Source organism: Taeniopygia guttata, chromosome 7 (genome assembly GCF_048771995.1).
Source record: "Taeniopygia guttata chromosome 7, bTaeGut7.mat, whole genome shotgun sequence".
NCBI lineage: Eukaryota > Metazoa > Chordata > Aves > Passeriformes > Estrildidae > Taeniopygia > Taeniopygia guttata.
In genome coordinates, this window is record NC_133032.1 from 21,718,695 (window position 1) to 21,735,551 (window position 16,857).

Consider the following 16,857-nt stretch of genomic DNA (forward strand, 5'->3'; position numbering starts at 1 on the left):
GGAGTCACTTTCCCCCCTCTTTTTTCCTAATCTTTTAAGTAGTGGAAATAATATTTGCTTGTCTAACAGGGCAGCTGAGAGGCTAAGCTGATGCTGAAAAAAAAAATGCTCTGAAGCTCTGAGAAGACTATATGGAAGATATGCAAAGTAAACTTGTTTGGAAAAAAGGACACTACGTGGTTTCATGTGGCATGTTTTTGCTACATATTTATGACTCTTCCTCACCCCAGAAAGTCCCATACCTTTTTGCCCACTATTTCCAAGGAGGGAAGAAATGGATTAATCTGCCTCCCACATCTACTAGAAAGATTAGCAGCTGCCAGTAAGAACCTGACCAAAGAACAGACTTTATTACTGAAAGACACATTATTTATGCCCAAGAGGGCAATAGGCTTGTTGAAGTTTACCGTTCATCCCAAGATATTTTTTTGTATCGGTGATGGAATAATGTCTCTAATGGCTTTTATTCTGAATTCAGAAGTGCTGCTTGCCAGTGGAACACAAGTAAAAAATGAACTATTGTCTTTTACGAACAAATCTTCTGCTGAAATCCCCAAAATAAGTCCATTTCTTAAATTGGAGAAATGTCCATAATTATTTGCACTGGACTTTCATCTAAAGCCCATTAAAATCAACATGACTTCAAAAGAATCTGAATGAAAGACCTAGCAAGCAACTATAATTTCTTCTGAATTCTGTATTCATTAAGCAATTACTCTATCTATCTATCTATCTATCTAGGTCTGTCTATCTACCTTCCTAACTATTTGGCATCATAGGAGTGATGTTTTCACCACAGAATAAATAGCTTCTGTTTTCAACATGAAGGTGGAAACTTTGGGCTGGAGTTGAATTTTAGCTGAATGTATCATAATTTGCTCCATTTCTCTTTATATCTCCATTTTAATTTTTTTATTTTGTTTTTTTGTTTTGGGTTTTTGGGGTTTTTTGGTGGTGGTTTTTTGTTGTTGTTGTTTTGGGGTTTTTTTCCTAGATTCTGAGTCCCTGTCAAGGGACTGAACCCCAGTTCAAAGCCAAGTCTGTTAAAAGGGCACAGACAACACTGCAGAAGTCTTAAAATCATTGGTCTGCCTCTTAGCAGTGGTGGAGACAAAGGAAACAAAAGCAAACGTTATCTGAGCAGATGTCTTGAGTGTTAATATGAACTTCCAACATGAATTTGTTTTGACGACTTCTCACTGATGAATCTGCATCTAATCCTGTAAATTTGACTTCTTTCAGCTCTTCTGGAAGTCATTATGGGTTGGATAACTACATGGAGAGAATACCCAGCATTTTCAGGCCCAGGCTATTGGTAAGGTTGCAATAAAACAGAAAGGGTCTGATGTGATTTATGAAGAAGAGCATATTCTTCTCTTTCCTGCAGCCTGGTTTTGTGAAAAAAAAAAAAAACCACTTTTGAGCTAAGCTGTTCCTCTTTTATACTGGGACAGTTCTGCCGCCATTTCCCTTGATAACAGCCTTTGTAAAAATGGAAGAGGACCGTGTATTTTGATGAGAAGAATCTATAAATGTCCCACAGTTATAGCACGGTATCATGTCCATTATATATGTACACAAACTGACTTACTGGAGTCTCTGCATCCTAAAGCCATGCAGTTTTCTTCATCAAATCACCACAAGATAGATTTAATCCAAGAGAAAGGATGAGGGAAACAATTTATTTCTGAAGAACTGTGCTATATGTCTAACTACAATCTACAAATGTTAACACTTGCTTGTGAACTAAACAAGAAATTAAATATTTCAGATAGTAACCAGACCACTTTTTAAAAATATATAACAAAAACACTCTTTATGACAGTGTAGAGTTGTAAGTCTGTGGCTAGAGACTGATCTGGACCAACTGAGAGTGGTTTAGATGAAGCTCTAATGTCCTAATATTTCCTTTTACAGAACATTGGTTGCTCTTTCATGCCCTCTTTTAAGTTAGGTAGGTGATAGAACTGCACTTAAGAGGTCACAGAAGTGTTCCATAAAGCACAAACACAGAAAGAAAGAGAGTAAGGATAGAGCTTGTTTTACTACCTGTTCTTCCCTTTCTCTATGATTGTTATAAGCTAACCATCATGATTTGCTGTAGATCTTGCAGGTAACACTTTCTCTAAATACTACCAATTTTTTCACAAAACACTTCCAAAGATAGAAAGATGACATGAAGAAAAATGTTCTTAGAAAAAGTGTTTCAATGAGGAAGTTGCTAATTGTGTTTGTTTTGGGGTGTGGAAGAGACTTTTAAGAATTAAGAAACAGTAGAACTATCTACAAATGAAGTTAATGATTCATCTAGAACTATTTACAAGTGAAACTAATGATTTGTAAAGGGCAGATTGCCTTCCAGGATAAGTCTAGATGTGTATTATAATTGTATAAATCATGTGTTCAGTCCAGATCTATCTTCCTCCTTTTTAGTGCTGCACTGTCAGTGCTGGGCACTTTGCACAAAGATGACCCACTTGTGGCTTTCTCTTGGGATTACCTTTTCTCTGGGGATACTAATTCCTGGAAACTTTGGCTTGAAATTGCAATATGACAGGTGAGTGTGAAAAGGGTTTCATGAAGAATTGTGCATGCAGTGAAAGTCCCAGAAAGAATAATAACAACAATTATGAGCTGGAAAACTGGACACAGGGTAAGCTGTAAACTTTGTAAGATTGGGAAAGAAAACACGAAGATGGGAAATGACAAATGAGTGAATCTAATCCAAGCCAAAAAAGACATAGCTACAGCTGTAGGAGCCACAGAATGGCCCTCAAATGCATCTCAGAATGTCTTGTTTCCATTAGTTGAAATTCATTTGGCTTAGCCTCTTTCATAATGAACTTTAAAACCAGATGCTGGAGTAAAATGCCTTTTCTGAGTATAAAGCAAGGGGCATGACTGAGCAAAATTATATCTATTAATAAAAGACAGATTAGGTTATGTGAAAAAGATAGTGAAGATCTTCCTGTTGGAAATCTGTAACAATTACAAAAAAAAAAAAAAAGAAAAAAGAAAAAAACCCCAAAAACAAACAAACCAACCAAAAAAAACAAAACCAAAAAAAGCTAAGGGAGTTATTCCAGACAACCTTCACTCCAAAGTGTTCAGAGAATGAGATTATCACATTTTTATTACTGATTAATGTTTTGAAAAGTATGAAATCTCTAGTTATGCTTTATTTTCCTTTCACAGTTGCACTTCAGAAAATGAGTGATGTAAAATTATTCTGTTTGTGTAGCTAAACTGCTTTTATTTCATTCACCTTCAACTTTCAAGGAGCTAGGTAGCTGCCATTGTGGCAGCTGGAATTTGCAGGGTGGGCATGAGCATAGTGTGGAGGCCACCTATTCACATACAAGTTTACATATGGAATTTTCTAAAGCAAATGGAGAAAGTAGTCTGGTGCTGAATGCCTCTAGATGAATTATATAGTAATGAAAAGTTCAGGAAACCAAACAATACCTACAACAGGTAAGTTCCCTCATAGTGTACCCATTCAGCAGCTCTCCTGGAAAATCTCCTAGCAGAGCATACAGAGTCACTACTTCAAATTTATTGTTTCCTTGGATAATATTTAGTCTTTAGATTTGTACCAGAGATGCAGTTAGAGCCTGATTTCAGTGAATAGAATTCAGCAGATCCCTGGTAATGTATTTTTCATTTTTGTTTCTAATTATTGTCCAGAATTGAACCTGTCTAGTACTTGCATGGAATTTAAAAACAGGTACTGAATGGTCAGTGTGACTTTGGGTGGGCAGCACCTGCTCAAAGACCAAATTATAAGTAAAGCCCATTTTCATTGTCCTCTGCTCTGTTTAACAATGAAATGAAATATCCAATCTATGAGCATCCAAAGACACAGAGCTTGTGTTGAGAACAGTCCTTTAATTTGTTAAGAAAGCTTAACTGTATAATTTTTAAAACTGTAATTCTCATGGGGTCACATGGGCTGACTTTGCACTTCTCCACTGAGAAACTTAGTCCATAATCATAAACAAATGTATGCTTTCTAATCTTAATTTATTATTAAAAAGGGTTTGTCTCCACACTGGCTATTGTGAAAGGTTTATCAGTAAATAAGAGCTGGCCATCTGGCAGCAATCTGACTGTCTGGAATTTCTCTGATTTGGTGTAATTAAGACATAATGTCAATGAGGATAGAAAGATATTACAGGATATTGTTTCCCTTCCTGATAGACAAAGAACATAGCAAGCCTAGGCATTTAGAGAGAATAAACTCTGAACTGCAGCTGAGATGTTTATTCTGCTAGCAAAGATGTTTATCCTGCATCTACAAGGTTCATTAAAGACGTCATGACTGTTGTACCAATCTGTACAACATGACTGTTGTACCATTCCTGTGAGCAATACAAGTGTAATCATTTCCCCCCACAGATATGGGGCTATTGACATCTCATAAAGCAGTAGTAAACTGCCAGTTCTAACAATCAAGTTCTCACTCAGAAGAGGTGGTATTTTCAAGAGACATGTAAGAAACCCACAAATCCTCCTATTTCTCTGGGGATAAAGTGAATGAATAGTGAATTCTATTTGTATATATATTAAGCTGATAATTGTACATTCCTGCATGGAAGCACAAAAGTTGGCAGTTGCAGTTCAGATGAGAGCATATTATGTTGATGACTATAATGACTATGGCATGCTTTTGCTACAAGAATTTCTGTTACAAAAGCTTTAAAATGTAAAATGTTAATTTTTTATACTTATCTGATAAAGACTCCATTGAAGTCACTAAAAGAGACTGTGAAGCAGTTTTTGGTTGTGAGCAAATAGGAAAGTTTCTAGTGTTGCCCATTCTATTCTGTTCTCATCAGTAGTGGATAACTGGTCTCCCACCTTTGAGTAATGCAATGTAGTCATCAACATCCACTCCTCACTCTGAAACCCTTTCACCAGAAACATCACACTTACTATCAATCCTGGAAAGCTAATCTGAATGAACACTGAAAAAAATACAAAAAAACTTAAAAGGGTGTTTTAACAGAACATGCTGATTTGTTTTTTCTGCATTTCCATCCATTTTACTTTGTTCTTTGCAAACTTGAAATATTTTCATCAGATTAAGCCTGTAGTAGATGAACGTTTCATGGGATCTCATTAAAACATATACTAAGGCAGTGGATTCTGTGGGTCATTTCTAGAAATATAAAATTAGAAATTCTGTACTAGAAATTTTTTATTTATTGTGAATTGAGTAAGAATATGCAGTTCTGGAGACCACAATAGTTGTTATTTTGGAATAAATTGGTTATTCTCATGAAAAGCAGTTTTTGGACATCTCAAGTTCTTAGCAATGTTCATTTATCATGAATATCAAAAGTTTCTGCATGCTGAAATAGACCAGCCAAACACAAAGTTAATCTGGAATAATTGAATAAATCCCAAATACCAGGGGGAAAAACTGACATCTTATCATATAAACAGTTTATCATGTTTTGCCAATGCCCTCATTCTGGCCCTGGTCCTGCAAAGGCAGGAATACACATCAGGGCTCATGCAAGCAGTTGGCTTCTGTGAAGCTGGTATGGTGAATAAAGCACTGTTACTAGCAAGGAAGCAGAGTGGCTAATGCTCTAGCAACAGAAAAGTCACAACACTTAGTCCTGTTTGCAGCCATAACATTCCACAAATTCATAATTCAGAGGTGTTTTGTTGGAGCAGTGCTGTTACATGACCTGTCTTCCTTCTACATAACAAAATAAGTCCTTTTGACTTCTGAAATCATGGACACTTTAACAGATCTTAAAACTGATCTTGATTCTCTACTGAATTTCCAGGGATCAGGTTTTGCATATTGTGCCAGAAACACTTCAGCAAGTCCAGCATCTTCAACTTCTTTGCAGTACTTTAATGGTAAGTAAAAATAACCACGTGCCAAACAAGAAGAGTGGGATCTTGGGCTGTAAAACAGATATGCATGTAGCTTATGATAGGAATGAAGGTTAAAGTAAACTAGAAAAAGTTTTTTTTAATTTTTTTTGTCTTAGTGTAGTGTGGAATTGCCCTTCTACTATCTGAAGGAATTTATGTGAAGATGTTAGCTTCTTTGCACAGCTCTGTGAAAATGCTGCTCCTTATCAGTGGTGCCTGAGTCAATAAAAGAACTTAGTTTGTGCTGTGTGCTCTATGAACAGATGACTGGAGCATTACCAGGACAATTTGAAGGAAAACTTCTTTCATTTGTTGATATGCAACTACTCTACTGTAGTTCTCATTCTGAAAGCAGAAGTTCATTTGTGCATTTCTTTTTTCTCTGCATAGCTGGATTTGTGGAAACCCCTGCTGCCTGAAGACATCAGGGCTGGTGAAGACCTGCACATAAGGGTTCCAGCCTCTCTGGTGCAGGAGGTGAAAGACAGCTTAGATCAGCATATGATCTCTTACAGGTATAATCTAATACCTTGATGGGGAAAGCTGGCTGTGATAATCTTCCTTGCTATCAGAAAAGGACCAAACCCTATCTGATAAACAGTCAGCTAGTACTGGCAATAGGACCCAACCTTTGTTCCAAATGCCTCCAACTTACCTTGACCAGCCAAACACAGAGATGCTGTATGAACCTTTAAAAACCCATTCCCCTCTGCCCTCTGTATTTACCTTCCACCTAGCCTGGACTGTGCTTCTGGAGCCCAGTCTGTCTTGTTTCCTGCTGTAGCCTTCTCAGCAGTCACTGAGAGGATGTCACTTGGATATATGACTCAATTTTTTAGTCTGAACTCAAGAGGCCAAACTTGGTGTAACCACTACTTATAAGAGCACACTTTGCTCTTGGAAAGCATGGATATCTGAATGGAGGGTCCTTCCACTTCTGGAGAACCCAAAGGTTTAATTGGTGTCACTGCAGGGAAACAGTCTCTAGCTCTCCTTTTCCCTTTCCTGCCTCTTGTTACTCTTCTGGTGTGGAGAAGAGGGCTTTCAAAGTGAATATTCAGACACTTCCTTCAAAACTTCATTTTTCTATCCCTATCTCCTTCAGCAGGCTGGTGAGATTTTCTTGGCACCTTTCAGCCAAAGAGAGACATCCCAGCTTGGGACAAAGATCCCAGTGGCAGGTGGGCACTATGCACACAACTGGAAGACACAACCTGCAAATGTCCCACAATGTTTTATCTCACCTACGCAGCCACATCTTCCCTTACTTACAACCAGAAGATCTAATCCAGATACAAAGAGTGTTTATAAAGGAAAATGGGATTAAATAAGATCTATTCCTCACACAGTCTTGTTCCCATTTGGAACTGACTTTTTCAGGTGACCAGTAGCTAATTTAATTTAGTTGTATTTAACATAAATAACCTTGTAGTCATTCAGGGCTGATGATAAATGGCCTATGGACATACACTGACATTTATCAATCAAAGATGAGTTTAAGGAGGATTGGTGTCACGTCAAAGCTGTTTTGAGTTAAAGCTGATCTTGACATCCTGCACCTTGCCTGACAAGTTCCTTTAGTAAGTGTGATGCCCTGACAACCAGAGATGAAGAAATATGAGGTTGGAGCCAGTACAAATTATCTAGCATGATGTTTGGATATTCAGTATGCAGACAACATTCCAGAAGATATTTAACTACTATTTTTGTGTCAAGTTTCTTCATTTTCTAATGGTTTCAGCTGATTCTAGTGGACATTTAAATACTAAACTGAAGTTAGCATCTCAACTTTGTTTTCCCTTGGCCAGAACAGTATCTACCATACATGGGTTCTAAAGAAAGAGAGGAGTCATTATTAGCCATGATGAAAATTTTGGGTATGTATTGTAAAAAGTCTGAGATGAGTACAACAATAATAGAGTCAAAGTTCCTATAACAGATTCAAAGCAGGGACCACCCTTTAGAAGGCAGTTGGCATGCAGGGAAGGTAACATGACAGTCAGGTATATAATGATAGAGACATAAATGACAAGCTATAATAAGGACATCAATATTCCAACTGTGTCAGACTCTGTGGTTTCGATTCTCCAGAGTACTGATAAGGTATTTTGTGTGTGTGGTTTCACTTCATGGAAATTTTCACTGCCTGAATTTTAGTTTGAAGTTTAGATGTGAATAAACATCAAAGCTCAGACTGAAAGTCAGCTGTAACTATCATTGAAAGTTTCTTATATGCAGTTTCCTGAAATGCTTATAAGTGCCACTGTCAGCAGAAAAGCCTGTTAGCACTTCCAGCATTTGAGATCAACAGTGTTGGAGCTACCTTTGCAATTGTCTTATCGCAAGCATTTACAATGAGCACAGATTTGCAGCCCTTACAAGGGGCTGATTGCAGTGAAAAAGAACAGCCTCTCATCCAAAGTCCACTGAAGCCAAGGAAAAGGTTTTATTGACTCCCTGAATCGTGGAATCATGCCTGTGTTATACTAGTTTCTGAGCTATTTTGTAGCTAAAAAGCAAAAAGAGCTATTTGAAGGAAATAAAGGGTTTATGATGATTTTTGCAAATTGCAATGAATATTTCTGTGAAATCTTTGCAAATTCAAAATGTCTCAATAAAATACAATAAAACCTAATCTCAAATTTTTCTCTTTCACTTCCTTTTCCCAAAGGTGGTATTTTTGTATTTTGCTCAAAAACAGTGAAGAAAATAAAATCTTGAACGTTTTTCCTTGGTATAAAATTGACAACTTTAAAAATTTGATAAAAATTATTATTGTTAAAACCCTGTGTACTTAGAACAGTACTTTCAACTTTGCTTTACATGAAAGTAACTGTAATGCTGATGGTGATGATCTTGCCAGGCAAATTGCAACACAGGAGTTTAAATCTTTTTGTTTGCTGATGTAAACAATGAGCCCACCATTAAGAGTTCTGCAGCAACTGTTTGGGATTGTTTTCTATCTTCCCTTTTCCCATCCTTCAGAGTCCTAATACCTGATGTGCAGAAACTTGTGGATCAGAGCATGCCAAGAGAGAGGAAAAGCCACAGACAGGTCTCAGGAGGTTATGTCTACACTGAATACCATCCAATGGAAGAGGTAAAGAAGAAACTAAGTCTGCTTGTGTACTTTGTTGTTTTCTGTTCTGTAAATGCCACAGCAGGCAGCTCTGTGTTTGCAGAAAGCTCAGATGAAGTCAGTGGACCTCATTCTGACTTTCTTCTTTAAAGAATTAGTCCATACTCTTTGACTAGAATCCTAGCCTGGTTGAATTAAATATGGATTTGCCATTGATTTTGATTAAATCTGCAATTCTTCACTGAAAGTAATATAAATGCTCTGTGCAAAGCAGCTGCACTGTTTTGCAGATAATATTCTGTTCATTTGGCTGGTTTGCTACCTTTCTACCCTGTCATTCTTTATCTCTAGTATTTATTAATTTAAGTCCCAGTTTGTTTGGTGCTGAGCCAATTGTGACGTGCAATGACTATTGTGGTGTCTGGAATCCCCATGGGGAAGAAGAGGTGAACAGTGGGAGATCTGTAGAAAGAAGTAATTTAAGGGCAGGGTTTTGACACTTTAGGGGAAAACAATGTCTTAGGGGTGGGCATTGAGGACTTCTTGGTGCCATATTTCAAACACCAGTTAGCAAACCTGGACAAAAGCAGGGTATGGTGGCAATTCTTTCTCCTAGCTGCATAATAAAAACGAGAGAACGAAGTCTACTCTCATGCAGGCTGTGCTTGAGCTACCCATTGAGGATGACTGCTGCTGACTCAGATGTGGAAAATCAGTGCTGAGAGGGAAGAGGCTGTAATACTGTTTTGAAGAGTTGATGGTGTGGCTTCTTGTCTGGTGAGCTCAACAGGAAGATGCCCAATAGGATGGGCATGTTGAATGAGATCCAGAATGGAGTATCCGTGTCACATTGCAGCAATGTTCTCTTTTAACACCCAGTGAGATACAACCATGCCTTTGCACACTTTTCATGCCTGTAAGGAACATCACAGACTGAAATAAACTCTGAGGAAATTGTTGCTTTTCTAAACAAAAGAAAATACTTTAATCTGGCAATAGAAGTGGGAAAGAGAAGGAAACTTCCACTTTGGACAAGAATTCTTTGTAACTATTTCAGATTTATCAATGGATGACTCAGATCCAGAAGAACAACAGTGAACTGGTGACTCAGCACTTCCTGGGGAAGACATCTGAGAATCGAACAATGTATTACCTACAGGTAAGGGAGGAAATTTCCCTTAATAGTAAAACATAACTTAACAAAAAAAAAGAGAAAAGTACTCAGGAGAAGACAGGATTCAGATGTTTCCAAAGATAGCATTCATCCCAATTCATTGAAATAACAGGAGACGGTTTTACTCCTCTGCATTATGGTAAGATTTGCCAACTTTCACAGACACTATCATTATGAGTTTGCTATTGCTATAATGTACTGAAAACAACAAATTTAACTGCAGCCTTGTTTAGAAATACAAATCAAGCTGAGACTAGCTTGGCAACAGCTGTGTGTGAGGATAAAGACTTTTAGTTTGTTATTTTTATTACTTTTTACAGCAGATAGCCTTTGTGCTAGCAGTATTCCATGACTTTTTTATTGGACACACTAGCAAAAACCATAGTCTTAATATTTGGATTAGTTATTGCCTAATCTGTTCCTATCACTCCCTTCTAAAAACAAAAAATTAAAAAATCTTCAACTAAGAGCAACCACTCCTGTGAATGATGAATACAAATGAAAAAGGTAAAAAAGAAACTGTTCTATTAACTGTTCTATTGACACTTCTGCTCAATAGACACTCTAAAACTCATGCCTGGTAATGCTATAAAGATAGGTTTATAGGGAAAAAGAGCTTGTCATAAAGATGTCTGTAATAATAGTAATAATAATCTCAGATGGCTCAACAGCATATCATGGCACATCCTTTACTTTTTTGTATTACATTAAGCTATTTTATTGTAATATAACAGTTTTTAAATTATCACATTTACATTCTCTTAGATCAGCCAACCATCAAATAAAACCAAAAAGATAATTTGGATGGATTGTGGGATTCACGCCAGAGAATGGATCTCTCCAGCCTTCTGTCAGTGGTTTGTGAAAGAAGTGAGTCCTTACTCTTCCATTTAAATAATAAGTAAACCATATCACTTTGGATGCTTCAGTTCTCTTTCCTATGGTGGTACCAAGTATTATGCTTTTCTGTTAAAATATTATTTGCAAAATTAGTGTATAGCACATATCTATGGAGACCAAAGTCCAAATCATGGTTTGAGATATGGGATGATATTATTTAGTGTGCCAGTTCCTCTGCCTGAATGTTTCCAAAGCCTTCCAAAACTTGGTATCAACCTCTCCTTTTCTCACAGTGGCTGTTGGATCAAGCCTCTCTATCAAAAAGTCACAGTCCTCCTGAAATAAAGAAACCCTAATCTAGGATACAGCAATGTTCCATGTGTATAGAAAAAGTACCTGGCACACTGCGGATCAAGTAGATGTTGGGTACCATGGTGATATCCAGGAGTGAGTGATCATCTGATGATAGTTCTAAATTCTCTGCTCAGTGCTCTGTATTTTTTCTTTTCAGATTCTTCAAAATTACAAAACTGACCCAAAGATAAGCAGATTTCTGCAGAATTTGGACCTTTATGTCTTGCCAGTCCTTAATATTGATGGCTACATCTATTCCTGGGAAGAAGTAAGTAGTGAAAAATCCAAGAACTAGACTGAAAGTTAGATGTGCCCAGCATGTTTTGTTACTTGTAGACAGGGCCATAGCAATTATACTTAAACAGAAAGCAGTGATACTCACATAAATCCTCTCATGGCAGAGAGATTTTGTTTCTTCTGGCAAATCAGTGATCACTTGAGATTGCAGAGCTAAATATTACTAGCAATTGTCATGAGACTTGGGAAGACAAAACCACAAGATCAATTGGTTTTGGGTTTCTGGGGATGGGATTACTTCTTTAATAATGGCTCAAGGCCTGGTTGATGGACTTAAGTATGTCTGGAAGAGTTATTTGTTCTTTATAAAAGATGTCAAGTAGCAGACTAGTCTTAGAAACTTTGCACAGCACAGGAAAATATCAGGCTATTTGGTTATGAAAGAGGTGTGCCCTCACAAGTAATCTTCCTTTTCTGACATGGAGAATAATGCAAAATGTTGATCTTCAGCCACTATCACCACGCTTTTAAGCCCCTGTGCCCAGCTGAAGCACCTTTTAATGCAGGACCTTTAGATGGCCTGTGGTACCACCATGTGGATCAGCCTGTCTCCCAGCTTGCTCCCTGGCAGGTGTGGGTCATACCGAACACTGCACTTGGATGCACAGGTAATTCAGCTGGGAAGATCATACAGGCAGTGCAGTGAGGTCTGCACAGAACCTGTATGAGGTCTGCAACAGAACCTGTATAGCCATGACTATAGCAGGGAACCAGGGAACACTAGCAAGATTAGCTGACAAAAAATAATTAATCTTCATGAATCTGAAACATACTATCGTCTCTTATCCCTCACAATGCCAAGTCTTGCTTAGGAGTGCCACACTGCACAGAAGCAGTTGAGTACTACAGCAAAAGCATACTGGGGAAAAAAAGGGTCAGGAGGCTTATTTCAGGGTGCCCACAGGTGTGTGGCTGATGACAGCCTGGCTAGTAGTAGATGAATTGTTCTGTCACTGAGCTTTATCACCCTTGCACACGGAGTTGTGCTCTTATAATACCAGGGTTAGTTAGAATGCAGAGGTCCAAAAAAAAGGGTGTCTACACCATATAATCACTGGTCCATATGGATCACTGAGTTTTTATTATGTAACAGAAGTTACTTTTCTTCAGGATCGTTTGTGGAGGAAAAGCCGTTCTCCATATGAGAATGGCACCTGCTATGGCACAGATCTGAACCGAAACTTCAATTCATCCTGGGGCAGTAAGTTTGAAGTATTTCAGATCATGAACACAAAAGTCAAGCAAGAGTAATAAGTAGTTTCTGAAATAAAATGTAGTCCTATAAGAAAGGAATATTCATCTTGTTGTCATCAAGGCATATGTAAAAATAAAATCCTGGTTTGTCAAAATATTAACTCGCTGACTTTCAACCAGCATTTATTTTTGTGAGCAGAAAATTTCTCTTATCCAACTATGCCTCTAACTCACTGCAGGAGTAAGCATCAGCTCTAGGCAGGAATGTTAAGAGTTAGTCACTTAACAGCCAGCATTTACATTTGCCATGAATTTCAAGGAGCCTCCAAAGCTTCCCTGGCGTGTGGTACACTGTGCTGGTGTCAGAGTGTTTTCATTGCAGCCATCCTGTAAATGTCCAATAAATATTTCAGTCTCGCAGCAAATTTTAGTTGCTACCTACTGAGTGTAATGCTAAAGTCCCACTGAGCTGTCTAGTCCCCTGCCCACATAAACACATGCCTTAACACTCCAAGGTAAATTTTCCAGCTCCCTCAGAACTGGTGTTCTACGTTTCTCCATTGATTCAGTGTTTGTATTCCTCCCCAGGTGTTGGTGTATCCTTTAACTGCAGCAGTGATGTCTTCTGTGGATCTGGACCAGAATCAGAGCCTGAGACAAGAGCTGTGGCTCAGTTTATCAAAAGCAAGAAGAGTGACATTTTGTGCTATTTAACAATTCACTCCTATGGACAGCTCATCCTCACCCCATATGGTTCCACAACTAAACCTCCAAGTAACAATGAAGAACTGGTAGGGCAAAACATTTATCTTCTACCTTTGTAGAGAGAAAGTACAGGGAGTAGCACATGATGCAACTTTACTTGCACTTTTGCCTTTCCTTCAGAGGAGCTGGGTTCGTTCAGGGACTTGGCTTGAACAGAGTTACTGCTTCACTGTTCAGCATCAGTAAGGTTTATTTGCCTCAGAAATTCTAATTCTTCATCTTGAATCGGGAAAACTGAACTACTACAGATAGGGTTAATTCGAAGCAAGGTAAGTGGAGAAGAGCACTAACTTTTGCTGCATACAAGAATGAATTTACACTTTAGGATGCCAGCGCATTATACACATATAGTTATCATTATCGTGTCCTGAAAGGGTATTGCAAACATGCTCAGAAAAATGGGAGTAAAGTACCTATATCTTGGGCTTCTTCCCTCAGTTTCTGAGTGTTCTGATTTAAGTTCACTTTTGTGTGTATTTATGAAGAGTGCAGTAGATGAAACACTAGTCAAGAGCATGAGGAATTTAGGTTTGGACTTCATATGAGTCATTGGAGAAGTAATTTATTTTGTCTATGGATCAGTTTCTAAGGATGGTGGGATACAGAGTCTATGGCAATAAAACAAGTAAGAGGTCAATCACTGCTGTAGTCAGTACCAGTGTGTTATATAGCATAGACTCTAAATTCTCCAAAATACAGGCTCTAGCTTTACAGTAAAGCAAATAGATCTCTGCCTAGTACCAGAGTAATCTTTAAAATTTAAGTTTAATATGCATTAAAAAGAATCAAGAACATTTTGTTCAAATATTTCTAATGGGTTCCTTAAAGACCTTAAAGCTGATAATATGTAAATGTAAAGCTGAAAGAGACAAAAATTTTGGTCCACTCAAAATAATTGCCAAGGGTACTTCCACTGATGCCAAGTTCCTATTTTGAATTTCCAGATGCAAGTTGCAAAGGAAGCAGCTGCTGCATTGACAGGAAAGTATGGGACCAGCTACAGAGTAGGATCAACTGCTTTAATTTTATGTAAGTTTTTTTATGTTTCCCTTTGACTGCTCTGTGTTTCAAATAATTGTGTCACATGCATCAGCAAGTACTGTTTTGCTGAGTTCCTACTTTGAGTAATATTTAAAGGGCTGGTTTGGTGCAACATGTCAGCAGCAGTCATTTGAATACAAGATAACTCTCTAAGTTATAAAGCTGACTGCAGGAACGGATGAAGCATTGATCAGAAGGTAGTTCCTACATGGATTCCTCACAGATCCATCACAGGGGACAGAAGGAGATTGGTGATAAATCATCCTGACCCTGCTGAAGTCAGCAGCAAAACTCCTATTTGTCTTCACAGGAATCAAGCAAAAATTAAAATCCCAATCAGGTCTACAGTTACTTCATCAGACATTATCACATGGCAGCTGCTTGCAATTCTGTGTGAAATATATTGGTTTCAGGCCTGCTCCTAATAGACTGGATGGCCACATCACAAACATATCATAGCTAATATGAGTTGACAGCCTTTACAAAGAGGATTGAGGGCCCTAGAGACTGCCTAGTAAACCCAATATTTTCCCAGTAAGCAATAAGTCACGCTAGTCAGTGAGAACAGTAAGTAGTTGGCTCCAGAACCCATGTGGTTTGCATATTCCAGTGGCTGTCTCTGCCAGTCCCCAAGTGCCAGTCCCAGAAGCACAGACTGCATGAGCAATGCAGTGTAAGTGTAATGCAACTTGCCTAGGGCTGCATTTTGCCAGGGTTTGTACTTACACTGAATCGGTAAGAAAACAATCCACGAGGAAGATGAACAGAGATACAGGGAGAAGCCAGAAATGTTTCAGATTTGATCAAAATTATGCTTTTAAAAAATTATATATAAATTCTAGTCAGTATCCGTGTAGGAAATGAAGTACAAGAACACGTAAATGTCCAATTCATCTTGTACCCCACACTAGTCACAGTAAAATGCTAAAAACACAGAATCCCTGAAACTCATATCTTGTTATTGTACAGTAACATCTTATGAAGAACTGTGTCACTTAGGAAACTCCATATACTTTTAGTACAGCTAAGAATTACAGCACCTAGAAACTGTTCTCTGTGTCACAGTGACATACAGTTACTGCTTAGTTCAGGGATTCTAGTATAAACTTGTATTAACTCTAACAAGAAGTATTTTTAAAGAACCATGCTTAATACAAATATCTCCGCTCTATTTTTAAATTCACAGACAGTAACTCAGGCTCTTCACGGGACTGGGCCCACACAATTGGCATTCCGCTCTCCTACACATTTGAACTGCGAGACACGGGCACTCATGGATTCATTCTCCCTGCTAACCAAATCCAGCCCACGTGTGAGGAGACTATGTTGGCTGTGACAACAATCATAGACTATGTTGATAAGAAGTACTTCCCAAATGGACATGTGGTGCTGACCTCCAGCAGCTTGGGCCTGAGCCTTTGTCTGAGTATTGTACTTACATGGTCTGTTTCTTGAAAACAGCTTAGAGAACGCAGCAAGAGACTCACATGAAAATATAATGCCCCCTCAAAAATAAAAAGTTACATCAGCAAAGGAATTTAATGTCAAGTATGTCAATAAAGGCTCATCCCATAAAATAAAAGGACGTGTGGTTTGATAGCTATGTTTTTGGGAAGAAGGAAAAGATAAAGAGCTGTGGCAATTTCCCAAGCTTCACTTGCTGGATATGCTTAGTCTTTAAGTGACCTTAAAACATCAACTTATGACACCTACCCATAGGGACAGAGCTCTATCACTCCCTGGTTCTTTGAAGCATGTTTTTAGGGGCTCACCTGGGCCTGTGTAGCCCTTCTGTCAGCCACAGTCCTGATCTGTCACAATTTTCCTCACTGCCTGAACCCACTGACTTCTGTGTGTTGCTGGCCTCAGCAGGATACCTGTGAGACTTAAAAGTCCTCAAATCCCACTACAAAAAATTGGATGGCTTTCTTGTCCTCCATTTTGCTTCCCTAATCTGCCACATTGAGATTCACTAGAAAATACAGGGCCTCAAAAGTTGGTGAAATGTCATGACCAGGAAACCATCTACAACAGCCTGAAGCAAGTTGAAGAGTTGAATTGGTGCAAGCATGTAGCAAGAGAGAAGAGGTATGGCCCTTAGATGTGGTCAGATTACTGAAGATAGAAGGTGCCTAGATACTCCAAAAATTTGAAAGTCAAAGGGAAAAGAAAGATAAGGATGGGCTGCTATTCCTACAGAGCAGACCAGAAAATTATT

The 16,857-nt window shown here is 38.3% G+C and overlaps 1 protein-coding gene across 1 annotated transcript; it reads left to right on the forward strand.

Moving 5' to 3' along the window:
- The first annotated feature begins 980 nt into the window (after window positions 1–980).
- CPO (carboxypeptidase O) lies at window positions 981–16,221 on the forward strand. Its single transcript, XM_012574972.5, has 11 exons — window positions 981–2,557; window positions 5,802–5,877; window positions 6,286–6,410; window positions 8,881–8,995; window positions 10,032–10,133; window positions 10,914–11,018; window positions 11,500–11,610; window positions 12,750–12,840; window positions 13,422–13,624; window positions 14,543–14,627; window positions 15,826–16,221. The coding sequence occupies exons 1-11, from the start codon at window positions 2,469–2,471 to the stop codon at window positions 16,092–16,094; spliced, it is 1,371 nt and encodes a 456-aa protein (XP_012430426.4). The 5' UTR covers window positions 981–2,468; the 3' UTR covers window positions 16,095–16,221.
- Window positions 16,222–16,857: the final 636 nt, after the last annotated feature.

Excerpts from the sequence above, each read along its gene's own strand:
- CPO (XM_012574972.5), top strand. The coding sequence starts at position 2,469 with ATGACCCACTTGTGGCTTTCTCTTGGGATTACCTTTTCTCTGGGGATA. Across the intron at positions 11,019-11,499 it reads GTCAGTGGTTTGTGAAAGAA|ATTCTTCAAAATTACAAAAC; the intron begins GTGAGTCCTTAC and ends TTTTCTTTTCAG. Across the intron at positions 13,625-14,542 it reads CAAGTAACAATGAAGAACTG|ATGCAAGTTGCAAAGGAAGC; the intron begins GTAGGGCAAAAC and ends TTGAATTTCCAG.